At 40.4% G+C, this 27,762-nt stretch overlaps 2 protein-coding genes across 7 annotated transcripts in view; both read right to left on the reverse strand.

The window, feature by feature from the left end:
* Positions 1–4,992: 4,992 nt before the first annotated feature.
* SLC25A31 (solute carrier family 25 member 31) lies at positions 4,993–15,117 on the reverse strand. The gene is made up of 6 exons (XM_033161023.1): positions 14,773–15,117; positions 12,128–12,255; positions 8,803–8,920; positions 8,091–8,245; positions 6,938–7,063; positions 4,993–5,363 (listed from the first exon to the last, which is right to left on the reverse strand). Exons 1-6 carry the CDS (start codon positions 14,987–14,989, stop codon positions 5,163–5,165), a joined length of 945 nt encoding a protein of 314 aa, XP_033016914.1. The 5' UTR covers positions 14,990–15,117; the 3' UTR covers positions 4,993–5,162.
* Positions 15,118–16,403: 1,286 nt separating this feature from the next.
* Positions 16,404–27,762, reverse strand: part of INTU (inturned planar cell polarity protein) — a 32,492-nt gene continuing 21,133 nt past the window's right edge. For 2 of the 6 annotated variants that reach the window (XM_033160163.1, XM_033160164.1), the window contains 8 exons: positions 27,638–27,691; positions 26,017–26,079; positions 25,370–25,588; positions 24,465–24,920; positions 23,394–23,491; positions 21,373–21,562; positions 17,391–17,545; positions 16,406–17,034 (listed from right to left, as the gene is read on the reverse strand). In XM_033160163.1, coding sequence (XP_033016054.1) covers positions 16,923–17,034; positions 17,391–17,545; positions 21,373–21,562; positions 23,394–23,491; positions 24,465–24,920; positions 25,370–25,588; positions 26,017–26,079; positions 27,638–27,691 — 1,347 coding nt within the window. In that variant the 3' untranslated portion in view covers positions 16,406–16,922. Of the gene's footprint in view, positions 17,035–17,390; positions 17,546–21,372; positions 21,563–23,393; positions 23,492–24,464; positions 24,921–25,369; positions 25,589–26,016; positions 26,080–27,637; positions 27,692–27,762 lie in introns of all 6 variants that reach the window. The other 4 variants (XM_033160162.1, XM_033160165.1, XM_033160167.1 and 1 more) reach the window with 3 other exon arrangements.

Below are 27,762 nucleotides of genomic sequence, written 5' to 3' on the forward strand. Positions count from 1 at the left end.
AGTGGGTCCAATGACAAAGACAGTTTCTGTACGTGCTGCAGAGAGAAGTGAGGGACAGATGGGGTTCATTAACCTGGGAGGGTAGCCCATCTAAGAGATGGAAAACTCTGATCCTAAACCTCTGCTGCCTTGCGGAATATCTTCAGGAGAAGAAAACGCTAAGGAGTAAACCCTACATAAATTGGAGTGAAGTCCCTAAGACTGTTAGATGGCGCCTTCTATGCCTTCTTCTGGCAACTCCTGCAGCACAGCTGGTGCCAAATGTATTGCTCTGCTTTCGTTTAAACCACATCATTGAGGCCAAGATGGGGGTCTTATTGTCTTGGCATCCCAGGACCTCCATACACACTGCCCAGGCTTGCACCTCGAGGTCACTTTGGTACTGCTAACACAGAGGTTTGATTTTACGGCTGGAGTGCACTCCATTGTCTCTCGAGACGTACGATGCCAACATTTACATTTATACATACACTTTTTTTAAAAGTTACCAATATGTTATAAATGCACAAGCAAATGAAATTGAATTCTCTTCTTCTAAAGTAGGAAAATCTACACTGTTTAATGAGAAAGCGCCTTTAAAGGCTGCCCTAGAACTGCATAGAAAAACAAATGTTCTTATCTCTTGACAAATGCAGCCTATTCTGTGAGATGAGCTGCCTTTCTGAGGGCTTCACTAGGGAAGACTATAGGTATAATGTGCCTTGCAACCTCATCCCTGTGCAGCAGGCTGTAAATCATTTTACCAGCATATTCAGTTCCAAACATTATGCCTCCCTTAAGAGCCACAGCTGAGTAGCAGTGCTTATGAAAAATAAACCACTGAACATAACACCTTGTACGCTCATATACAATTCATTCCCAAGGAAAACAAGTAGGCTTTTGGTGTGTTGCCATGGTAACCATCCTGTTGAATTTCTGGACCTTTTGCCCTTAATGGTGGTCACACTATTGCATCAACGTATTACTGCTGCTTTCATATTTTGTGGTTCCTTCTCTCCTCCAACGTCCTATAAAGGTTTCCACTGAACTGTATGGTTTACATGAGATTTAAAAAATGTAAGGAATACTTTCCAAGGTCCACAAAGGTGGGTGGGTGGGGGGCTTTTTCAGAGGAGATGGAGGGAAAGGGAATCTGGGGGTCCAGATTCTTAAATGGTGGCCCAGGGCCCACAACTGATCCTCATGCCATAGCCTACTCAGTGCCTCCTCACACACTCAACCAGCCCTCTGGTCATGCCATAGTTTTTGGATGAACTGAAGCCAGCACCAGCAACTCCCCACATACTGAACAAAGGTTGTTGGTGAATTTGGGAGGGGTGAAGGCAGGTGCTTCCTTCCTCTGAAGGGAAAGGGCCATAGGATGTGCTAAAGAAAATAGTGAGTGCATACAATTGTTAATAATGTAAAGCTGCTATAGGAGGAAGGACAGAGAGATTAAAGGAATTGACAGTTTGGGTGTGGAGAAAAAAGGTACAAATTGAGAGTGAAAAGAAAAGGGGGAAAGAAATTATAGATGAGTAAAAATACATTTGAAAGGCACAGGGGATACAGAATAAAAAGCTCTGTCGATAGAGCCATTAGATGAGTAAGGTGTCCCTAAAATGAGCATGTCACACTACAATCTCAGGACTAATGCCCATTCTTGGCTTGAGGAAAGATTAGTTATGAAACTCTTTGCCAAAATTAGCAATTTCCAAAGAGGGATTAATTATCAACAGAATTTGATGTCCATAACTGCTGCTTATGCCAAACTCCTCTACCCAACACTATTTGGCTCCACCCTTTCCCTGCCATTTTGCGACTTAGTAAGTTCCAGTAATTTCTACCCCAATCAGGTGTGTCCTGGAGGGTAGAAACTTTGAGAACCTCTGCTCTGCTAGATTCTTCTGCAGTTCTACCACCTTTCATGTCAAAGAACCTTGTGGCTTTCTAAACGATGGAACAGGAAAGAATGACCCATTATTTCCAGGAGGAATGAGAGTGCCATCACCTAAACCCCATCTTCCAATACCTCTTTTGGGCTTCCTCTGAAAGTAGGCATATGGAAACGTGGCATACTGAAATGACTGTAGTTTTGTCCTCTCTGAAACATGCTTTCAGGGTGCTGCCAACTGAGCATCTGTTATCGCCGCAGGTTTATTCTGCAAGCGTGAAAGGAATACACCAGGGGAAAGGATTCTCCTGCAAGCTTGTTGGCTAGTAATATAAGAATTAACACACTCCTACCATCTGTTGAATGAGAAGATTTTTTCTTCTTCCTTAATTTTCTATTTCAAGGTGGTGGAAGTGCTTTTTTACATTTGATTTGATGAAGGAGTAGGAACCCAACCAGCCTCGATTTCACATTGACCTAATGGTTAAATGTTGTTTTGTATATCCCCAAGGTCTGTCAGGAAGAGATGACAAGCTGGGCAAATCAATGTCGTTTTCTTTGGTGTGACTAAATGATAGTAGCTTTCAACTCTTTCTCAAATTCTTCAAGGCATATTCTCTAAGGTATTCTCTGGCCTGTCCTCAGGCTGGTAACATCCAGGTTACAATACTGTAACACACCACTCGTAAAGCTGCCTCTGAAAAGCACCATGGAAGCTACAACTAGTGCAGAATACTATCTCTAGAGTCTACTACCGTATATACCCGAGTATAAGCCGACCCGAATATAAACCGAGGCACCTAATTTTCCTACAAAAACCTGGGAAAGCTTATTGACTCAAGTATAAGCCGGTTCACCTTTGCCGCTGTGGAGGAGGAGGAGGAACGAGCAGCCCGAAAGCAACCCTTTGGGCTGCTCCTTCCTCTTCTTCCTTTGCCAAGTTTGCATTTATGCGAGCAGTTCAGGAATGGAACAAGCTGCCTAGGGAGAGTAAAGAACCGCCGTTCTTGTACACTTCTTAAGGAATGGTTGACTGGGGAGAGCGGGTGGCGGCACGAGCGGAGAGAAAGGGCTTCTTTCTCGCCACCCCCACCACCCGCCTCACTCGAGTATAAGCCGAGGGCAGCTTTTTCAGCACAAAAAATGTGCTGAAAATCTAGGCTTATACTCAAGTATATATGGTATTTGCTGAAGCTAACTGCTAAGGATACATCACTCCAGTATGAATAGATTTTTCACTGGCTCCCACTTTGCTTGTTTATGGGCTCAATTCAGAGTGCTGTCTTTGCTCTTTATACTCCCACGTGGCAGGGAGGTCTTCTTCCACATGAACCAGACAGATCTTTTTCCAAGGCCCTTCTTTTGGGGGCCTAACCACAGTAGGCATATGGCTACTGGAGAGAAGGGCAACTCACTTCTCAGGCATATCTTCCTGGCACCTTCTTTGTAATCTTTTAAGTTTCAGGTGAAGTTTGTCCTGTTCTTTATGCCTTTAATGACTCAGTTTACTCTCATTTGTTTATGTTGTCTTTATCTTAGCTTCTAATTACCCTCTCTATTGTTTTATCTGCTGTTTTAGTTAGCTATCTCTTGTTGTTATGTCTATTGCATTTTACTACTTCACATTGTTAGCCGCCTTAAGGCTATTTGGCAAAAGGCCGGATAGAAGTGCTATAAATATGTATGCAAGCAAGCTGTCTAGTAAGTACCATAAGCTACATCTATTCATAGCCATTTGCTTTCCCCCACATTTCTGTAATTTACACCAGAGTAATTCTATTAACTTGGAAGGGATTAGTGTGGAGTTAAAGATTTGAAAATTACAACTTTTGCAAGAGCTCTGCTACCTTGATGGTTGTGGATATTAAACTGCCTCAGAAAAACAGATGGATGTGTGTATTGTCAGGAAAGCACCTCATTTCTGATTGCACTAATTTTAAAAATCTAAAATCTGGTGCATGGATAGGGAATCTGTGGCCCTCCAGATGTTGTGGGACTACAATTGCATGGACAGGCGGAGTCCCCCAAACCCCAGGCAACCCCTGAGCGGAAAAATGACACAAGACAACGTGCTATGGGATTAAAATTGGCCACAACTTTATTAAGATTCTGATGTAGGGAGACCTTGGCTCAGGCATTGGGCGTTTATCCTTTCCAGTCCCCAGCCAGGGATCTGGGAGACTTCAGGGTTATCCAGAATGTGTGGGGATTGGGCTGGCTCTGGAGAACATATGTTCAAGCAGAGAGCCCGCCCCCCCATTCGCCACCACTGGTGGGGGAGAGCACTGACAACCTCTCGGCATATGGCCAATGCCTCCCCCAAGACCCCTTTAACGGGGAACCCTGGTATCGCTGCCGCACTGGGGGCGTGGGGTCGCCGCCCCATGCCCCCCCCATATAGGAAGATGACTAAAGGATTCTGCCCAAGGCCTGAAACCGCCAAAGTTGTGACGTTTTGCTATGGGAAAGGCAAAACCTGCCAATGCAGGGAAATTCCTTTCGGGCCCTTCAACAGCGGCCTTGACATAGCAGTGCCTGTGTACCTGTGGAGAAGAGGTTAACTGCAAAAATAAGCATTGAGGGAGTGGAGGGTGGGAGAAGCTCTGGAGTGTGACTGTCGCTTCCCAGGTAGGCTACACCTATTGTGTGGGCTGGGTGGTCCCTCCCCTTACCTGGCCAATCCCCTGGCAACGCCCCCCAGGCGGGATTGGGCGGTTAACTGAGGTAGGCGGAGACCCCAGGTATCCCGCCTGGGGGAAGGCAACGCCAACCCAAACTACCAGGGGTCGCACTGGAATCCAGGGGGCTGTGTGCGACCACGCAAATGTCACCCCCCATCTGGTTTGGACTGAAGAAAAATTTGACATCTGGAGGGCTGCATGTTCCCCAATGCTCTCTACTGATTGGTGCTGACCTTGCCTCATGGAAATCTGGGTTCCAACCTCAGCTCATTCATGAACTCAACAGGGATTTGTCACTACAAGTTGCCCAATTGTTAGATAAAAATACCGTAGCAGCAACCTTGGTTTTGACTTGGTAGTGAAAATGAGTGACACAACAAAAACAACTGAAAAATGAAAGCCAGGCATTTGAAAGGAATGCATACACACAAAAACAAGTAAATGCAACTCTTTATGAAAGGAAACAAATCACGCTTTAGCTGCCTTCAAATCATTAGTGTAAATGATTAGCAGACCCATGCAAAATTTTTGATTGTTCTTACAGTACTCATCATATAATAATGAATGACATTTTTAACAGTAGGGATAGGTGACTCTTATCAGTGACTTTAGTCAGATGCTCGGCCTAGTGATGGATCAATATTAAGAAACGCCTTAATTTTGTCATATAGGACCAACACCAAGGCACCGCCTGTCCCACGAAGTACATTTGAAAAGGCTCCCCGAAAAAAGGCATTTAATCCTTCCTGCCTGTATATCTTGAAAAAGCAGTCAATGGTTCCTTTGTACTGACGTTCAGTCTCTCCACTCTGTGTTAAAATAATTTTAAACCAAGTCAGATGATTGGAAAATGTACATGCTTACTATGTGGCAAGGGACTAATCTGGTATTTGGTATTTTTATAATTTTCAGTCTGGGGTCTGATATATAGTATTAGGCATTTTTGTAATTATAAGTCTAGAAACACCTCTCACTAATTTTATCTCTGTTTCAGTATAAGAACCTTAATGAGTACCGTAAATGCTTCCCTGAAGTAGTTCTCTGCAGCTAAATTTAGCCAGTCTGTGATCTTCTTGTGATGTTTCTTTTAAGCTTCAGAGTTAAACAAGGTCATGTCATTCCTCAGGGTGTTTTGAGGCATGCTGATTCTTGGATAATGTCTGAAGCATATTTTTGGAACATTGTTCTTCACTGCCTTTTCGCTGAACTTCACATGGTTCCCCACCCCCACCCCCACCATCGGCAAGTACCAATCTAGAAGTGTTTAGATTTCCCCAAATTTGGTAGTATGGTTTTTAAAAATGTGTTTGCATCAAAATGTTTACACTGGGGAATTTAATTTTCTTAATCTATTTTTTAAAATAGATATTTATATTGGGAGAGTCAAATAGTATTCCATATAAATCTGTAAGATATAAAAAGTTAATTTCTCTTGCTTCCAAATTGGCACACTTCCCTTTCAAAAGTCTCTAATGTTGAAAAAAAATCCAGAAGGAAGATTATATAAAATTGCATAAATTGTTTCTTTTTTTGCAAATAAAACAGCAGTGAGGCAGACCCACATTGCTCAGGGGTAGGCAACCTAAGGCCCGTGGGCCAGATGTGGCCCAATCGCTTTCCCAATCCAGCCCACGGATGGTCCGGGAATCAGCATGTTTTTACATGAGTAAAATGTGTCCTTTTATTTAAAATGCATCTCTGGGTTATTTGTGGGTCATAGGAATTCACTCATATATATTTTTTCAAAATACAGTCTGGCCCACCACATGGTCTGAGGGACGGTGGACCAGCCCACGGCTAAAAAATGTTGCTGACCCCTGGCTGAAATACCAGACCTTCAAGAAAGCACACGACAGAGCTTGCATTCTTTGCACCTCAGGGTGGTTACTGCCCCCTTACCCCCAACAGGAAAAGAATAAAAATAAATGTATTTCTCTTAACACAGAGACACACACTGCTGCTTTGAAATTAAATCATGCAAAAGCAAAATCACCTGGTTTGCTCAGCACACCAACAACCAAATGCATGTTTCTGACTAGCCAGCTGGGCAACCACACAAATCTGTGGTCAAAATATAGGGTCATAATGTAGGGTCCAAATACCCAGGGAAATGCTCCCCCCCCCCACACACACACCTGAGAGGGACCTGGTGATAGCACTTGTTATATGTGATATGCTATGCTGTGCAATTAGCTGACTGATAAAAATGGCTGCAGGAGCCTCTGCAAATGCAAACTGAAGGATGTCAGTGGGGGACAGGAGAAGAGTGTAGCTTTGAAATTTTTAATATTTCCCCTCCTAGAATTCCCCCCAGGACTCTACCCCAGTTGCCCTTCTAGACAGGCCTCCCATGCTTAGACACTAGCAAGTATGTGTTGTTTACCTGCATCATCATGCGTCTTCTGACAGTGTCAAAGGGGTATGACAGTATGCCAGAAAATACAGTCACAGCTTGAGCTATTGCAAAAGATACTAGAAATGGTGTTTCTTTTGGATTTGGCAACATTCCCTAAGAAAAGAGAAATAAGAATTCACTGGGGTATCTTGAGAATCTAAATGGAAAAACAGATGCTGTCAAATCATTATATTGCTTCAGAATTTCCTAAGTGCATTGTATTTTGAATGGATTATTTTACATGGTCAGTGTAACTGGAAACATATTTTTTCCTCCTTTTATTTTACGCTTTACACATGGCAAACAAGCCAAATGATTTTTTTTGGGGGGAGGGGGCAAATAACATATATTAAGATTGCAACTTATGCACGTTTAACTTGTGTGATTGCAGCCTTACACGCTTGGCAGCTGGCCAGCTGATATCACACAAATTAAAGATGCACAAGACAGAGAGCTTTTAGGCTCTCAGACTTGCTTATTGGGCTTTGGGAAAGTCTCATGCAGGCTCTGGGAGGCTTGCAGTCTGAATGAGACTATCTATCGTTAGCATCTCTTAGAGCTTAAAAGCTGTTTCTGCAGCAGGAAATCACAAGAGATTTGCTTCTTTAAAAAATGCACAGGATTCACCTGTGAGTCACATTAGTTAACTAAATAGTATAAACTGTTTTAACCATATATATGAGCACCCCCATGTCCAACGAATACACAGAGATCTTGATCGTAAGGGCTGCACAATTTAACAGTCAACTTGCTTTCTCATTTTAAATCAACAGGGCAGCCATTGTGAGCAAAGGAGCATCATATTGCACCAGACCTTTGGGCTTCAGGAACCAATTAGCAAATTGGGACCAATAAATGTGTAGAAATAATTAGCTTTAAAACAAATGTTATCATCAACCATTAGGTAACCACAGAGCTCCTCCGGATCATGTAGTAGATTTATTAAATTTATAAAGTAATAACAAACTAAAGGAATACAAACCAAATTGGGCATATCTTTTATCTTTAAGTCTTAGCTCTCTGTTTCTGCAATAGGATTAATAATATCTTAGCTGATAAATACTGTAAAATGCATCCATAATAAAGGTGGCAAATAAATCCTTTTTTCATGGGAAAGGGTGAGTTTGATCAGAAAACTTACTTTTATGGTGTCATAACATCCAAAATAGGATGCCCGATATACAATGATCCCCTGTACTGAAACACCAAACCCTTGATATAGGCCAGTAATGCCATCTTTTTTTGCAATTTTACCAATACAGTCAGCAAGGCCTTTGAACTGTCGTTCTGCCATACCTAAAATGAAAGAAGAAATAACAAAACTAGGGGAGCACTTTAGCTCTAAGCACTCCCCACAATGAACAGGGGAACTATTACTATTAATTCATTCTTCCCAAAGGAGCCCAGGGAGCCATATAAGGATCCATACAACAGGTAAAACATCATGAAAAACATATTTCTCAAAATTAATAATAAAATAATAATAATAATAATAATAATAATAATAATAATAATAATAATATTTATTATTTATACCCCGCCCATCTGGCTGGATTTCCCCAGCCACTCTGGGCGGCTTCCAACAAAAATCAAAATACAATAAAATATCACACATTAAAAGCTTCCCTAAACATACAAATAAAATTTTCAGCTGCTGAAAACCTACTACCCATCACATACTAAACAGTTGGGTTGAAAATCCACCCCCCCCCCAGGTTACATCAAAATGATGCTAATGGAGGGAACAAATGCATATCTCTAGGAAGGGAGCTCCATCAACTGGGGCAGCACCACAGAGAAGGTAGAAACACAAACTGCACACAACCCTTAAAATATGAAGATGAAGCTCTTACCTTTTCCAATGTCAGCACCTAACCGGGTCCGTGCAAAGTCTAATGGATATACCACACACAATGAAGTTGCTCCAGCTGCTCCACCAGAAGCCAGATTTGAAACAAACCACCTCCCGAACTGAAAAGGAAAAACTGCTGAGTTCAAAAACAGGGTTTGTAACAACCCTCCTTTTTAAAAAAAACAAATACCTGAAGCAATGGTACAATGACACAAGCCTGAAATCACTGGATTTTTTACATTTCCAATGGTGACGTTTGAATATAAGCAAATCAACAGTGTTCTATGGAACTTAAGATTTGACGGCAACATTTTAGTTGAGGGAATTCAAGATGGAGTTTCCTCTTGCAAATTCCCACGAGAAAATCCACAACTTGTGTTGCAAAGGGCGCACTAAACTCAAGACCTGGTGGCGAAACTTGGCTTGTGTGTAAAACAAATATTAGACAACCTGAGGCTCTTTCACAAAATCCATCCCAACACAAATTGTGCCATGAAAATTGAGTAACAAAGGAACTTCAAAGGGAGGCAGAAATATGAAACCAGTCCATTATAATTCATCAAGAGATTCAGTGTAGTCTCAAACCTGTAGTTTGAAGCAGGACAAAGTTTTTTTTTTTAAATTATTACACTTCATGATAATTGGTTTACCAACACCAGGATGTCTGTTATCCTGTATGAATGACCACATTAAATTATGCAATTATCACTGTCACTGTACTTCCTGCATTTCATTTACCTGTGTTTACCTTCTGCCCTTTCCCATGTGTATCTATCTATTTATACACAAATATGTAACTCAGGGTAACACTTCATGCATCCGATGAAGTAGACTGTGGTCCACAAAGGCTTCAGCCATAATAGATTATTTAGTATTTATGGTGCCACAAGTTATTTTTGAATAACTAGGTTAAGGTTGTGTTTTGAAGTAGAAGATTTTTTTGGTTTCTTTACATTTTGGGGGACGATTGAGTGGTGGTAAACTGAATTTTATCAGAGTTGACCTATTAAAATTAATGGGCCTAATTTAAACGGGTCTACCCTTAACTTAGTTAAATACCACCCAGAATCTTTTGGTACTGACATTTACAACATACAGTTTCAATGGGAGTTATTACACACAACTAACTTAAGCTAGATGGCAACTTCAATATTCAAGACACACATTGTTGAAACTATTTATTATTTGAAAATATAACAGTATGATAATATAAAAAATCAAAAATACTTTTACCCTTTGGAACATTTATATCACAAGGTACGTCAAGGTATGTCAAAATGAATTTCATGTTCTTTCAGAGTAAGAGCTTTAAAACTGGAATGGCTTACATATGAATTCATATACCGGTAATACTGACAGAAAATGAGCATGCAATGCAAGGTATTGAATCCAAATGCAGGGTATTTGTAAGTGGTCATTAGGCATGAAATGGTACCAGGTGCTTTAGACAGTAAGTTTCTGGCAATGCAGAAGGCACTGGGAGGAAAGAAAATGAACCAGCTTGTTAGCAAAAATCCTTTTTAAAATCCCATGACAGTATCAAACAAAGATTACATAGCAATAAAAGATGTACCCAAAATACATATATAGTATAATATATGGCATATAACAGGCTTTTTGTATTGCTGAGGCAATTGCATGTTGTTCAATCCCCCTTCTCAAACTGTGGAATGTTAGGGCTGATTCACAACGACTGCTCTCCACATCAAATGGAGGACGCCCTTTGCATGCCCGCATGCAGCACCCCCAATCCTACGTGACTCCCAGCAGAGCACTCCTGGACCGCCTCTCCATGTCGCAAACCTTGAGGTTCCTGCCAAACCTCAGCTCAATCGTGACTGGGGAGGCATAGCCAGGGAAGAGGATCAAGTAGGGTTGGGTCCCCTATTTAAGCTGATTCACTAAATCCCTGTCACTTGGGATCAATTCACACATTTATTTTGCTCCGTAAGAAATACTCCCATGCATATGGGGATATGAACCAGAAACAGACAGCAGTAATTTCCACAGCTGCAACAGTGCCTAAAAATTCTCTGTAAAGTGCAACTCCACCTCACACTTTAGTTTGATATTGAAATAACGGCCTCACACATTACTGTGCATGAGTGGTTTATTTGGTGGGGGGGGGGGCAGCAGCCCAAACAAATACAGTGGTACTTCGGGTTACAGACGCTTCAGGTTACAGACTCCGCTAACCCAGAAATAGTACCTTGAGTTAAGAACTCCAGAACGAATTAAGTTCTTAACCCGATGTACCACTGTATCTGAACTAGTCCTGTTGCTGAGTGTGTGAACTGTCTCCACTGATTTTTCTATTTTTTAAATATACTTACAGTGCTTGATTTGTAATGGCACTTTCACATGCACAAATTTTCATGTTATGCTGCAGTCACAGAGTGATGAACAACAGTGATGTGTAAACCTGCCCTTAAAGACTGCCTTTTCAGTATTGCTTTAGAAGGAGGCAGTTCTGCACTCTGATGGTGTCCTTTGAAAATACATGCATCTACCTTTACAGATCAAAAGCATAGCTGGGGAACAGTCAGTACCATCAGTGCTATTAACAGAAGACCATTTCCAAACTGCTGCTTTACGCCTCTGCATACCATGCGACTGGTCAAGTCAAACAGGTCCGGAGAGCACCAGTTATCAGTGAAGAGGACTGCTTGCTCCACTTACTAAGAGCAATTGCTTTTTTCATTTCAGCTTAAAGTACCAGCTGGACTTTTAAATATTTTTTTAAAGGCCTAATTCAGATAAAGAATGTCTTTGTAAATAGCATGATACTGAGCTTCAAGGAGAAATACCCTATACTAAGAAGCTCACTCTTCAGAGTACAGACTTGCATTGCTCAAATAGCACCATTCACAAACAAGATGGAGGTATCAGCAGGCTTGAGTGAACTCCAAGGCTTGCAGAAATACAAAAACAAAAATCACAGTAAAAACTCTAAGATGTAGCCCCAAAATATCCCAATGAGGACAGAGCATGCATAGTAACTTTTGGGCACTGGCCTACTTGTAGGGAGGAGAGCAGGAATGAAGTACAGTATCCTGGAAAAGTGTTGGCAGTAACCCTGAACATTTTATTGCAAGTCCCACTTGTCACATATGATGGGCATTAACATTGTTCACGCAATTACTCATAATCATTAGCTTTTTTTCTTAAGGACAAATCTCAATGCCTCTTTTATACACCACCTATTGAAATGTACTGTATACTACCGTATTAATAATTCAAAAGGATATCCCAATTTCTTCCTGTTTGGACCAAGCAAAATGGTTTTGGACACATCAGCAATAAACAAAATGTTAGACCACATGTACCTGTTTATCTTTATCCACTCCAGACATGAAAATCTGCTTGTATTTGTCCTTAAAAGCAAAGTTTAGGGCTTGAGTTGGGAAGTACCGGATAACATTGGCAAGATTGCCACGCCAGAAGCTGACAAATCCTACAGACAGAAGATTTTAAAAATGTACAGTTGACATGATCTTAAATTGTTTCTGCTGCATAACTACATGTTTATGTGTACTGAACTTGGACCTATTCATATGCTTGAAATGGTACTTGTGGAATAAGTGAATCCATAAAGAGTTCAATGTGCATTGCTCATCCAATTCTTTCACCTCAAATCTAGCTCCCCTATAATTATGTACAACTGTCTCAGTACTGATTTTTTAAAAAGCAGAGAGAGATGCAAACCCTGGAAAAAATGGAAGCTCAGATCATCGATAGCAGTAAGCTGGATGCTATTAATCCTTTAAAGAGCCAGAGTTAGCAAATAAACAGCAGGAAATAGAAAGTACACTGTAATGGTAAAGCATGCTAAATCTGTGTGTTTGATTGCCATCAAATATACCACCTAGTCTTAGTAAGATAGTACTGTACAGCTGTTTTTTAGTTTATGTTTTCACCACCAGAGGGGGTGCTAAACCCATTTTAATAAGGAGTAGTGGACTTGGTTTTGCAGTGCATTGGAGGCATACATGCATAAATTTTAAATAGCCTTAATTAGCCAAACAATAATTATTTTAGACATTCTAACCACTGTGCTGTTCAGGCTCAGGTGATCTTGCTAAGACTCAGGTGATGCAGTGTGTTAGTGCCTTACTAAGTGAAAAGCTGGGGAAAGTGAAAGCAAAACTAGGCTTTGAGGAAGATGTGAAGAGGCAAAAGAAAGCGAGACAGGCAGACCTGGATTAAACGTATTTCAAGAGGAAATACCACATATAAAGAGCAGCCTTTGAGAACAGGAAAAGGGACAAATAGAAATGTTGAGGACCCCAGAAACCAAGGTCTCACTGCAGGACCAAGTATTTAAATTTAAAGTGATAGGAAAGTATTGCTTCCAAGATCAGTGGCTGTCAGGACAGGAGTGCAAAAGAGATATGAAAAAGTTATAAGTAACGTTTTTACTAATAAAAGCAAGCAGGGCATGATTCCTGTTTTATTCAGTAGCACAGACCATAAATGAAGAACATACTTTCAACATTTGATGAAGAATAGTAGATAATTATGTTCATTTTTGTGTTCATATTTTATTATTATGTAACTGAATGACACAGAACATAAAAGTTTGAGCAGTTGGTAATCCATATTTCACTATTACACAAATTCATAATTCATATTTTACTTACTACCCAAACACTAGTGGTGTTGTTCTACACAGGTTGGTCTGGTATGTCCTGCGGAGTTCAGTAAAACATTTCTTAATAAAAGTGGCTTAGAACTGCAGCTAAAATGCTCAGAATCTTTGCTTCATGATGTGGGCTCCAAATAAACCAGGCTAAATATTTTGCTGGTAAAACAGACACTGAAGGGATGCTAAACGACAAATTTAGTACACATTAACGCTATATACACACAGCAAGGAAACAGATTCCATGCCTATTGAATTAATGTAAAGGTATATGGAAGTACTTGGAACAAGTTGTTTAGTGGAATTGTAATTTTAGATTTGCTACTTTCCTAATCAAATCAGCACTGTAATAGGAATCCATAAACACAAAGAGCTGCTTGCATTGACAATTATAATTTATAAATAAGAACATTCGTACTGTAACATTTAAAAAAAACCACACCCTTAGAATTCACCATAAATAGAGTAGCTGCACAAAAATACATGGCACAGGGCAGTGTACAATGTTATAATAATTATTTGGAGAAAGATAACCACCTATGAGATCTTCAACTATTATTCCAGGAAGTCAAATTAAGTTTCTATCCTACCCAGACCTGGGAGTAAGTCCCACTGAACTCAGTGGGGCTTAGCTCCAAGCAGACATATCTAGGATCAGGCTGCACGTGTGGTGCAGTGGGAGTCTTGTATTTCTGTTGGTTAGAGAAGCAGGAGTATATATTACAGAAGAAATCCTTGCTTGCTGGGTGAATATATTCCATTAGCTGAAATGTGAGCATGTTGTATTAATTTTGCATGTGTAGATAGGTCAGTATGAATTAGGGAAACCTGGCACGGTGGAAGCAGCCAGGAAGGTGATGGGGGGAATACAATAGTGGGGGAAAGGATGTAAAAAAAGATATTATGCTCTATGTACTCTGGAGTGTGCAACTGTTTGGTTGGAATGAAAACAATATAGGAATATGGAAGTGAGGCCTCATTGGAAGCACACAGCCCTTAAGGAAAAAGATTGGGAAAATGTAAAAGCTGCATTATTGCCTTGGAGAAAACACACACACACACACACAATTCAGAGTATTAGTAATAAGTATTTGTTTTGTGCTAGCTATTAGCTATTCAGATAACTTAATAGTACATTTCCGCACACTCTTTTACAACCACCTCAAAAAGTAGGCCAGAATTATTAGCCTATTATAGGCACAACAGAATTGCCTCCAAGGCCACTTATTTTGTTCACAGTTGAGGCACGATTTAAACAAGGGGCCGTGTTTGTGGCTCTCACATCACGACAACCCTTTGAGGAGGGCCTATTCTTTGGGGAAGACATACCTTGCTCCCGAGGGATGCGCACAAAACAGTCTATCATGCCTTTGTACTGCTGGTCAACCCGGATCTGCTTAGACGAGCCCTGGACCTGCAGCAGCAGTTTCACACGCTCAATGGGTGCTACTGCCGTCTTGGAAATAGCTGCCGCCACCCCACCTATCATGAGGTCTTTCCCAAAGGAGACAGGGTCGAAAAGCTGCTGCCCCTCTGCGGCCTGCATGTTGTCGACTGGGTGGGCACAGGGATTTGGGTGGGAATGGAAGCCCCAAGTGGCATCCCCCAGCACCAGGGAACACTTCTAACTGCCACTGCTCAAGAAGAGCCAATGGAGTCCCCCTCCCCCAACCGGATCAGAAGCATGCATTCTCAAGCCACATGACCTGGCAGTGCCCAATCACAAGAGCCTCTCTTCCTGGGCATCCCTTCTCCAAGAAGATACTGGGCCTACTCTGCTAGCAAGGACCTTGTTGTTGTTCAGTCATTCAGTTGTGTCTGACTATTCGTGACCCCATGGACCAGAGCAAGGACCTAGAAACCGGCAAAGCAGGCACCGGGAGAGGGACATTGCCTGAATAACAATGATGGGCTCCCCCGAATGTAGTTTCTCCAACCAAGAGATGTGATGTTTCTCCAAGATATCCCACGAGGGCTCATGGAATTCATTTTAGGAATAAAATATTTCAGACTGGCTTTTAAACACAGCACCGTTACTCTAGGGCCTGACTCAATCAATCCCCCCTTATTTCAGCATTTCTTGTTGCATTTCTTTGAAGAGACTTTCAGCAGTGTTGTAGGTTCTGGAGTTATGCAACAACAATTTAGTGTCCAAAATTTAGTGGTACAAAAGTTAAGAGGCCACAGGGCCTTTATTTCTATTATTTTGGAGAATTATGACCAAGCAAACCCACAAGGCTGTTAAGATTACCTGAGGCAAAGATGGGGAACCTCAGACTAGAGTTCCAATTGTTGGTGATGAGTGGGGTTAATGGGAATGATAATCCAGTATGTTTTAAAAGGCCACAGGTTCCCCATCCCTAGCCCAGGAGATATTTCTACAGTAAGAGATGTGATGTTTCCAGTGAAGTTATGCAATAATTAGTAAACATTAAGAATGAATGCAGTAACTGGGAATCTTGTGTGAATGGTGCAAGATTCTTCTGCCAGCCCCATAAGATCAGCCCAAAGTTAAGTAGATGCCCTTAACCCTCTGCAGTCTTTTGTGCATATAGGGAGCTTATGGGGAAGTGGAAATGCTGGTTGTGTGACCTGCCTGCTGCTTGTGAAATGTTGTATACAGTCCCATGAGAGATTATAAAAAAACACAGGACACATTCTGCAAATATGTCTTTATTGTAAAAAAATAAAATAAAAATAGTTTATACAAAGTTTTTGAAAACAAAATGGTTATTTCCTCCTGATGTTTGCTGCAGAGCATATGTTACTTTATAACAAGTAATGTTTATTCATTCACATAATTATACATAACATTATTTATTGTATAAAATATTATAGCCCTTTAATGTAAGGTAGTCTTTTTCCTCTCAACCCCCCCCCCACCCCATGTAAGATAAAAATCAGGAAATGCTCAGGGTGCCCCCCGCACTGATCTTTAATATATTCCATCACATGTTTAGAATTATGTACCCTATGTAATATATTAAACATTACACTCCCTTAGTTGAAGTCCAGAAGTGTGTGTGTGACACTGATTTCTTTACGGCTGCTCATTTTCACAAAGTGCCCCACAGATCGCTGCCCCTGCCCAACTGCATTTTTAACCTGAGGAAAGTGTAACAGATGTTTTGAGCTTTTAAACCTTGCAAGAAAGAAACTCAGCTCTGAGAATACAGATCTACATATGGTTCACGTGTACAAACCCTTCTTGATCACAGCACTTATGTGCAAAATTTGTTGCAAGGCAGTCAAGAGAAAATGAAAACTTGCTTAGATTTTTTTTAAAGTAAGTAATTTGAAAAGTCAGTCTACTCAGAATACTGTTGATGACATCCATGTATTATTATAAACATTTGAAAAGTTATTCATCAAGGAGATAATTCTAGAGGAACACTTCAAAGAGCGTCCAGGACAAAACCATAATTTAATTCTTATTTGTGTGCCTTAAGTGTTTATGATGGTCATATGGCTAAACAAATTTACAGAGCTAAGCCAAAAGATAGCTTAAAAGCCAGTTCAACAGCAACCTCTGTAACTGAGTCATGAAAACAGACATAAAACTCTCGAGGCATGGGATCTATGAAGAGTCTCCTGTAAAAAACAAAACAAAAAAAAACTTTGTGTCAGAATAAGGTCTTTAGGCTATTCTAAAAACAGTCTGTGCTTTTGTAAGGATTTAATAAAGAACTAAAAATGGAATAACTATACAGCAGTACGCGCTGAGCTTTCAAAATGTTCTTTGCTAGGTATATTTATGCACACTGAATTGATCCTCTGCTACGTTTTCAATCCTTTGTGGTACAAAAGTTAAAAATAGATAGCTGCATTAGGGAAGAGAGTAAGACCACCCATGTAAAATGAGTGCTGAATTACGAACTTTTGAAAACAGAAGTTTTGAGGATTTGGGCAGTCCATAAAACAGAAAAAGGGTATTATTGCTCACTTACCCCACAACCCAGTACATTATAGTTGGTGGAGGTTTCTTTTGGTCCGTCCAGTTGTCAGGAGAACATTCAAACAACACCCCGTGTTCTTTCACTTGATGTAGGCCAGAGTTTGCTTTTTTGCAGCCTGAACGTCTATTACCTGCAGTCTTTTTAGTCTGTAATGAAAAACAAGAAAGTAAGTGGGCATTGAAATTTGAATTAGCATTATGAGCAAGGAATAGGAACCTTGCTTTCACTGTCTGTGATAAAACATAGATCAAATATTTTCTGAAATGTTATAACTAAGGATATTTTTTTACACCTTTTGATAAACAGCTGTCCACACTGGCTGAAGTCACACATCACATTCAACTATAGTTTGTTTTTAACTAAGGGTTAATGTAACCACACAGTATACTTGGTGCATACTCCTGAAAAGTGCTAATGTTGTGATGTCAGGAAACAAACCAGAGTCTGGCTTTTGTGCTGTCTGAACGTGGGCTCATTGTTCGTTTCTCTCCAAACAAACAATAAGCAGTAAGACAAGAACAAACCTTGGTTACTGCTCATGGATTGTTTGAAGAGAGCAACCATGTTCAGTACTATTTTTCTATAAAAAGAGGTGCCAGAACTCACCATGAACACTTCCCTTGTTCTTTTATAATGGCAATGGCACCTACTTGAGAGGTGCCGGAACTGAGTTCTGGCAAGTTCCAGCTGGAAAAAAGTGTTGACCATGCTTGTTTCCTGGCAGTGCAGTACATTTCAGCAGCATGCACCAAGCATAATGTGTCTTCACATTAAATCATAGTTTGTTTTAAACTATGGTTTAATGTGATGTGTGAACCAAGAAATAGCTGTCTACTCAGATACAGCTAGAATTGAAAATAAATTTTCAGACTCGGAGATATAACATTACTCTGATTTCTCTTCCAAGTTGAATGTTTACTTCCATTTTTTTTTTTTTATAAGAATTTATTGACATTTTTACTTATAACAACATACAACCTTAACCACACCTACATTTATACACATACAAAACAAATACAATTACACATCTAATACAAAAATTGCCATGATTTTTCTTCTTAATTAAACATCTCAAAAAAAAAAAAAATTTCTTTTTCCAATCTTGACAGTTGACTTCCCCTGCCTTTTCACCTTCGAGTTTATATCCACAATCTACTTTTTAACCTCTTCATTTAAAAAATTAAACTTAATTATATATATAAAGTAAAACATTCATCTTAATCTTCATCTTAATCTTAATCATCTTAATCTATAAACTTTAACCACTTAAATTGACTTTATTTATACTACATCCACATAAATCCTCACAAATCATCCTCATCAAATCTATCTCTTCTATCCTTTAAACTGCTGCTTATAACATAAAAACTTGAAATATCTCCTTTCATGTTCAAACAAATAATAAAACAAACTATTGTTGACAGTGTTCACCCTCCGATTTCAAAATACCATAACAGATTGCTTTAGATTTTACTTAATGCTTCACCCCACACCCCCTCTGTCCATTATTCTTCTCCTGATGGCATCAGCACTGAACTTCCTTGCAGCTTCCCTCTCCAAACGTCCACAGATCCGGGCACAGTCCAAAACTCTCCTTGCCACGAGCTCCGAGGTATCCATCTCTTCCTCTCTCAGCTTCTCCGGTTCTTTGTAACATTCCTTTTCTTCTTGTAAATACCTTAATTCTCTGTCCCTGGCCCCCGAGCTCACACCTCGGGGACTGGATATAACAAATCTTGACATCGCCTTGGGGCTGCCACCCCCAAAGAGCGAATTTCTTCTCCGAAGTAGCTCACTCATTTCTTTCCATCTTTCCATCCACCCTCTCAGCTCTTTGGCAAGACTTTCTTCCAAAGTGTCAAAAGTTTTATAAGCCTCCTCTGTGGGCAGTTGGTTCCATTTCAGACCCCCACACAAGACTTTGACTTTTCTATAAAGTAATTCCACATTCAGGGCAGTGAGCCTTTGTTCATCTGTTAGTCCAGAGTTCAATACCAGTTCAAGGACGAAACCCAACATACTGGCAGAGGAGGAGGAAATGGGTATCATATTTCTTCCCCTGTCTCTTTGTTCGTCGCCATTTTCCTAAGCTGGAGCGCAAACACTGCAACTTTATATGGAGATATTTTCCGCTAATTAGCTTCCCAAGAAAAAAGTTTGCCAGTCTCATGTATCGATTTTAAATACTTTGTAACCAGTTCTGTGGCAGCAATCCCTCAAATTGGTTAATTTCTTAGGCTCGAAGGGAGGGAGGCAGGCTGCCTTTCTCCTTCCCCCCGGATCGTTCCAAAAACGCGATTTCTGCCAAGATTATTTACTCACGACCACCGGGTTCCTTTAGCTCCATTCTTCACAGGTAGAACTTAGACGCTCACCGCGGGCTTTGCCGCCGCATTTACATCCCGGTTGGGGCATGTCCCCGTAAGCCCGGCTCCGTTGTCCCTTCACCCCCACTCCCCCTTTACAGGGGGGGCAAGGGAAGGGTTCGGAGCCTCCGCGGGCGCAGCCGGGGAGCCCAGGGTGCGGGACGCTCTTCCCGCACCCCAACCGGAGCCGCGCGCTGCGGTAGCGCGGCTCCTAACCCCCGGGATGGACAGGGCGCTTCGGACCCGAAGCAGCCCTCGACCACCCGGCGATTGCGTCGCCGCCGGAAGTCTGAATGTTTACTTCCAAAGCGACTTTGCTGTAGACATAAAGAATAAAACTAGGCATGGTGCCACAGCTAAGGAGATATAAATACTGAAGAAAATGATCATTAAATATACCTCTCAGCTGGATTTTCTTACTAAAGTTAGCAGCTGAAAGAATTTGCTTAAATCACATTTTATCCACTTTGTTTGGCTCTCAGCTTATACCGAAAAAGGTTATATCTGTGTTCCATTAAAACATTATGTAAGCACATGTCTATTTTTGACATAATCAAGTGCATCAAATTTGATATTAAAATTACATATAGTAAAACTGATTTAATTTTCATATGTTAGTACTGTAAAGGTAAAGGAACCCCTGACCATTAGGTCCAGTCGTGTCCGACTCTGGGGTTGCGGTGCTCATCTCGCGTTACTGGCCAAGGGAGCCGGCGTACAGCTTCCGGATCATGTGGCCAGCATGACAAAGCCGCTTCTGGTGAACCAGAGCAGAAAACGGAAATGCCATTTACCTTCCCACCGGAGCGGTACCTATGTATCTACTTGCACCTTGATGGGCAGGAGCTGGGACCGAGCAACGGGAGCTCACTCCATTGTGGGGATTCGAACCACCGACCTTCTGATCAGCAAACCCTAGGCTCTGTGGTTTAACCCACAGTGCCACCCGCGTCCCTTGTTAGTACTGACCATTGTGCTAAAACAGTCCTGATGAAAGAAATCTGACAATGCAGCAGCCTGGTTCAGGTGTAACATCAGACCACAATAACCAAATCCTCTCTTGATTTCATGAATGGTAGAATCAATCTTTCCAGGGAGCTTAAATTCTGTGTCTCAACCTAACACAAATACCATAGTTTTTTGTTAGAAGAACATGCCATAGCACACTCCAGACTTAGTGCTCCCCTCCCTCTCTCTCCTTGTACTTATGAACTGTAGAAGGGTGTGTGTAAGCCCAATACTTGCTACAGCTCATTATTGTAACAAGAAACCATGGTTTGTTGTCATATCTGAATGAGACATAGTGAATTACTTGAAAGTACAGACTTTATAACCTCTGCAAAGTCTGGCTCTACCATTATTTAAATTGAGATCAGATTTCATTAATAAACAGTTAATTTTGCCATAGTAATGTGGTTCAGAAGTTAAATTTATTTTAAAAAGTGAATTTATCCCCATTTTAAGAGGAAAGAGTTATTCTGCAATACTATACTCACTTATCTGGGATAAAGTCCCATTGAATTAAGTAGGGCTTACTTCTGAGTAGCTATGTATTCCCTTGTTAGGAACAAAAGAGTTTCCCCATAATTAAAGATAAAGATGCATACTTCATTTGTTATAGTTTGTTGAAAAATGGAACGGATGGAAAGGCAACAACGATGGAAATTCTTGATGAGCTGGGGATGGATAGTTCCACTCAGCTGTGCGACTTCAGCATGTGTTGGAGTGATAAAAATTCCATGCATTGTTTCTAGAGAAATATAGTGGAAGAGAGTGTTTTCAGGACCAGATGTCAACCTTCAAGAGCAAAAGAAAATAGTTAATCAACCATCACTTTTTTTACAATTAAGAACACAAACTCTACTGTGCAAAGCAAACCCATCAGCTACAACATAGTAAGAAATTTTCCTAGGGCATGGCTTGTTTCTGTACCAATTAATTGTGAACACAGATAGTGCTTTATTGAAATAGTCACGGGCAATAGTAAATTAGTGAAAAAAAACACAAATAATATTCAAGTGATATTTTCTAGATCTGATATTCTACATCTAAAAGCTAATCTGTTCCATTAAAAAGTGAAAATTGCTAGGATATTTCTGTGTGTATGCTTAGAAGTGCTCTCCCATCAATCTCTGTACTGATCATCAGGGGAGAGAGATGGGTACAGTCTTTGACAGCTTATAAAGACAGAGGGGACTGGAATCATTTATAATCATTTTAAACCTTGGTTCCCGAACAGCTTAGTTGCCAAACAAATCGGCTCCCGAACGCCACAAACCCGGAAGTAAGTATTCCGGTTTGTGAACATTTTTTGGAAGTGCAGGAAGCTCCTGCAGCCAATCGGAAGCCACACCTTGGTTTTTGAACGGTTTCGGGAGTTGAACGTACTCCTGGAATGGATTAAGTTCAAGAATCAAGGTACCACTGTACTAGTTAGGTCTGAGATAAACTTTTGCTGCACTGCTGTGAAACACGGGAGGCATTTAGTGAGATGAGTTTTCATTAGCTGTTATATAATATAATATGGGAATGTTCAACACTATGCACAGTGGAATATATTACAACATATTGCAATAAAGCAGTCTTGCAGAACTATGTAAAAGTTTGTTTCCTAAGCTTGCTGAAGCACTCATTTTGTATGTTCTGTCCTAAGAAGCTGGTGACTTCTCTTAAGATTCCAAGCTATTCTGTTTAGCTGAAATTAAGTTAGATTTTTTTTTGTAAGATTTGGCATTTGACCCAACTTGTAGCAGGGTCACAATTTTATTCCATACAGTTTCAAGGAATTTGGTCAAATTAAGCAGGGAAACTCCAATTTTGCTAATAATCTACCTGCTGACAGTAGAAACAACCAGCTTTTGGGTTGGATTGTCTGTGGAGGAAGAGTGGCTTAAGACAGCAGATGAAATCAGCTGTTTATTCTACCTGTCATTATTAATAGGGGAGTAAAGGATGTCAGTCCTTATGTTGGACCGACCTTTGTGTCCAAACGCTCAAAGTCCCTCTTACTTCTCAGCAAGGCCACTCCTAAGCATAGTCCATTATGGCCCATGCCCAAGCACGAGATGACAGCAAGATCCATTCTTCACAACCTCCCACATCAAGCATAAAAAGTTCCCCCAGCAAAAGTACAGGGGACTGGGCTTAGCTCAAAAGGATTAGTCAAACAGTCAAGTTATTTAAAGCAAGAGTTTATAAGAAATGTGCAACAACAGCAAGAAACCTGTACCAGTAACAATTAACAAATATTTTGTGTGGGGTTTTTTTTTTTTGGTCAGATTCAATCCTAAACAAATGTAATGAAATACTGCAATAGTTTGCACAAAAAATATATGCACACTAGTGAAAAGCTTGTGTTTTTATACCAGATTCCAATGGAAAGCCTAGCAAAGAGCTCTTCCTGCTGCCCCACAAAGCTTAAGTGGGGAACGTGAAGAAAGCATGGGGAAGTTTCCTGTGTGGAGGTGCATGATTAGTGGCAATTCATTTTAGGGAAAAGTGTGTACACTTGCATAGCACACTGGCTAGCCAATGACTATAAACCTTAATGCAGTTATATTTGCATACATCCACACACAAAATATTAATGTAGTCAGAAGCTAAAGAACAAAAGTTAGTAACACCTTACTTCATAACATTATACAGTTCAGCTTCCTTATCTGTAAGGTTCTTTTTGAGGGTTCCTAAATTAAAAGGATTTGGAAGAATATTTTTCTTTTTGGCAATCTGAAAAACAAGCAGAATTAAAAGCTCACAGTAGGTGTGTGATTCAGATTTTAACATACAAGTACCAAGGCTGTTATTAAAAATATTAAGCTGCTTCAGCAATTCACATGCTTTCTGATCCTATGCTGAGCTATCAAGTGACATGCCACATTATTTTTGAAAGATTTACGGTTATTTTCAAAAATGTAACTTGAACAAATCTTCTGTTACAAATTGTTTTGTTCTCTTTATTGGAGAGAGATGGAAGGTTGTAGCCAACCAAGTCATACTTTGAGCAAACCCAAAGAAATAATGGACAATACTAATGTGTGTTCACCGATTTCAAAGCATCTAGGTATAATTTAGTTGCATACAACCCATAGCTTTCACCCCAAGACGTATTATGCAGTTTTAATAAATTATGCGGATCAGACTAAACTGATTTGATGCCAATCAGAATTAAAATTTCGTGCTTGATTCTTGTAGTTTAGTTTGGAATTTAGAAGTACTGTACTACCAAATGTGTATTTATTTTACACATACTTTTGGTTAAGTAGTGTGAAAAAACCTTTGTAGGATAGGTGCTGGGGGGAAGCAATGTGAAAGAAAAAGGAACTCAGCTGAGTATTTATTGAATACTGGCAAGAAAGAGGAACACTTTAGTAACCTCATCTTGCAATGACAGCATGCAAAGCACCCTTGAAACAGGGTTATACAGCTATGACAAAAACCTTCCAATTAGAATACATGGCACACCCATATACATAACTCATTTTTGGCAACTCACTTCTCCAAGCTGTGCTTATGGATAGAAAACGATTTAGGAGTTAACCGAAAGGCAGTAAGACTGGGAAGCTACATCATGGATATGAACCACATCCTCCCCTTACACTCAGGAAGTACTCCTGCAGCTTGCTTTCGCTGTTTGTGCCAACACATTACTATGTGGGAAACATAATTTTAAGAAATTATTTAGGGAAAGCAAGAGCATTACCGTAAACAGACTATTACTTCCATCAAGTCGTCCAGGACCTTTCAGTTGCACAGGATTTGTATTAAGGTTCCCACTTCCTGCTTCAGGGCTGTTGCTATCATTGTCAGGCATCCCACTATTTCTTAAGGGACTAGGCTTACGTGTCCTTAAGGAAGAATCACTAAATGGCACTTTTTTACTTGCGGGAGTGCCTGCTGTGTACTGCAGTTTGTTGAGAAAAGACAAGCTGGTCAAGCTTTCCAGTTTGTCCCGCGATGCAGGGAGGAACCAGTCTACACAGGATAGCAGTGGAGTGGAGGGTGATTCCAAACTCTCATCTATGCTGAGATCTATTCCATCCAACTGAAGGATAGTTGCTTTGACCTGATCCACATATATGCAATCTGGCCCCGGATTTCCAATGGCCTTGGAAGCACAACCTCCTGCTTCCAACAAAACACTCAACATAAAGTGCCTCTGAAAGAAAAAGGGAAGAATGTGTTTGTTAGTGGGATTCCATTTTTCAATGTCTGTGACATTCAAAAGAATACAGAAAAACCAGAACAAGCAAGAGTCAAAATCTCAGAACTCAAATCAGAGAGCAAAGCAACTACCAGACATAAAAATAATGTGATTTATGATGACAGGGATAGTGGCAACCAAACTTTTCTAGTGGTATGGTACTACAACTGAGAAGGTGTTGTATCATGTCAATACCCCGCTCAGTGGAGTATGTGTGCATGTGTTGTGGGTTATTTGAAGCAGGGCCTCCTTTGTTAACCTGACACAAAATATATTTCAAATAACTTTAGCAGAAAGGAAATGCTCATAAATGACATATATGCAACCTTAGCATGTGCTCATTAGAACATGCATTTTAACAGAAAAACAGCTGTAAATGTACCAACCCCCCCAAAAAAACTTACCAGACCAACTATGAGTAAAAAGTATCTTGCTCTGGGTTCTTCATACCCTTCAGAAGATGCTTCACATGCCCGAAGATGATGTTGTGGAAACACTTCTCGCCATATTACTAACTGACCAATGCGCTGTTCTGCTGCCAAGGGCAAGAGGCAGTAATGCCTGCTATATAATGCAATATCAATTAAATCCTCTTTTGGCAAGTGATTACTAATTAAATATCCCTGAATTAAAAACAAAGAGACAGCACAGATTCAAGATATCATATATAACCAGTTTCTTTATTCAAAGAGTTTTCTGCCTGCAAGGGTTTGGTTTTATTTGCGAAAGAAATCTTAGCAACCAGGGAATGTTGCCACATTGCCTGTAACCAAGCAATGAATCCACTGGGTTCCCAAGAAACCCAGCTTTCATTATATTTAAAGACAAAACCTCTAACCCCAAAGGCTGCAAAGGTGAACTTTGAAAAGATGAAGCCATTGCTTCATAAAAGCTCTGAGACTTGGAGGTCTAGTATAATGTTTTGCCTTTTCATACCAAATTATTCCCACTTCCGTGGACTTAGGCTGCATTGCATACCATACATGCAAAGCACATGATTTACCCCCAAAAATCCAAGGGACTGTATGTCGGTAAAGGTTCGATGTCTTACCTTGTAGAAGAGACATGAGCCCAAAATTGTATACTGTCGTCTCATGTCATAGTAATCTTCCGACTGTAAAACAAAACAATTAAGACACCATTTCAAATTTCAGCTGATTCAAGGTAAGCAATTTAAGCATTATACAACACAGTACTTTAATTCCTCAGGATACTTTCTTCAAATGGCCAGCAGATGTCTTCCAGTAGTGATACACAGACACGGAAGTTTGAAACTTCCTTCTAGAAGTTCTAATTTGTCACAAAATTACCAGTTATTTTGTCAAGCTGATTATAACTAATATAATCAATCAATTTAGATTCATTTTCAAAAGCTATCTTTGTCAGAACAGAGTTCTTTTGCTTTCAAAGTTGCAGCTCTTGCCACCAGAGGGACTTCTTCCAGCACAAACAGCAAAACAGCATAGCCTTTCATATGTATAGTATTTCTTGAAAACTTGTGAAATCATGCTTAGAATAAAAGCCACAATGGGAGAAAGTGAGTGAAAGAGCTAGAATAATTGTTTTCTTTATGCCTCAGATGTATATATTTACAGTTTACTAAATCAGATCTACTTTAATTAAAATGAGTATTAATCACATATTACATTTACATCAGAATAACTACCGGTAAATCACTTTTTGGCACATTCCAGTTCCCTGAAGCAAGTTTTAAAGTTTCCTGGAGAAACTGCAATATTATATTATTAGAGAGAAATAATAAAATATGTCTAGAGCTCAAAAGAACGTATCGTAATGATTACAGCATGTACACACAGCTTCTGTCAGTATACTGTATGTAGCACAGGCACATACTATTTACTAGTAATATATTCTGCAGCAACCATTGTACAACAGATAGTTGTAATAATCCTCAGCTTTTAAAATTATATTTCCTTTTTTCTGTACTGTTTATAATGGCTTACAGATAAGTAAACATAGATAGTTATAATTCACTGCATCCCACTACAGAGCCTCCCCCCACCTTCCCTCAGTGGATCCAATATTGGCTAGCTGTCACCAAATCTCATTGGTGTCCAAAGGGAAAGACAAGTAAGCACTGGCTCTGGCTGCCCTTGCATTTCACCCTCTCTCAAAGGCAATGACCGTGAGGAAAAGCAGAAGCCATTGCTTGCCTGCTTTTCTCTCTACCTTGAAGTCAGGTTGGGGCCCAGAGGAAAGGGAACAAATGGGAGGTGGCTGATCCTCCCCTTCTGAGTCAGAGGAAGAAAGCCGCAAGAAGGAACAGCTAGGCCAGGGGTCAGCAAACATTTTCAGCAGGAGGCCGGTCCACTGTCCCTCAGACCTTGTGGGGGGCTGGACTATATTTTTTGGGGGGAAATGAACGAATTCCTATGCCCTACAAATAACCCAGAAATGCATTTTAAATAAAAGCACACATTCTACTCATGTAAAAACACGCTGATTCCCGGACCGTCCGCGGGCTGGATTTAGAAGGCGACTGGGCCAGATCCGGCCCCTGGGCTGTAGTTTGCCTACCCATGAGCTAGGCCATGGGGCTGCAGATCTCAGGCAGAGTCTTCCTGCTGTGACAGGGGTTTCAGTGGGCTTCCAGAAGTGCCCCCAACTGTGGCCCTAAAAGAGCTAATGAGTGTGTAAAAAAGGATCCTTACTAGTTCTGCAAAGTCTGCCGCCTCCAACTCACTCAGAGCTGTATCAATTTCTACCTGAAAAACATTAGCAAATGAAAACATTAAAGCATTAAATTTATTTCAAATAATGACGAAGCCTCCTTGGC

The sequence above is a fragment of the Lacerta agilis genome, chromosome 9, assembly GCF_009819535.1.
Source record: "Lacerta agilis isolate rLacAgi1 chromosome 9, rLacAgi1.pri, whole genome shotgun sequence".
NCBI lineage: Eukaryota > Metazoa > Chordata > Lepidosauria > Squamata > Lacertidae > Lacerta > Lacerta agilis.

Bases quoted from the DNA above. Each gene is read 5' to 3' on its own strand.
- SLC25A31 (XM_033161023.1), bottom strand. From the start codon at position 14,989: ATGCAGGCCGCAGAGGGGCAGCAGCTTTTCGACCCTGTCTCCTTTGGG. The intron at 12,256-14,772 runs GTATGTCTTCCC...TTCTGTCTGTAG, and splicing joins GCGCATCCCTCGGGAGCAAG to GATTTGTCAGCTTCTGGCGT. The intron at 7,064-8,090 runs GTAAGTTTTCTG...CTCTTTTCTTAG, and splicing joins GATGTTATGACACCATAAAA to GGAATGTTGCCAAATCCAAA.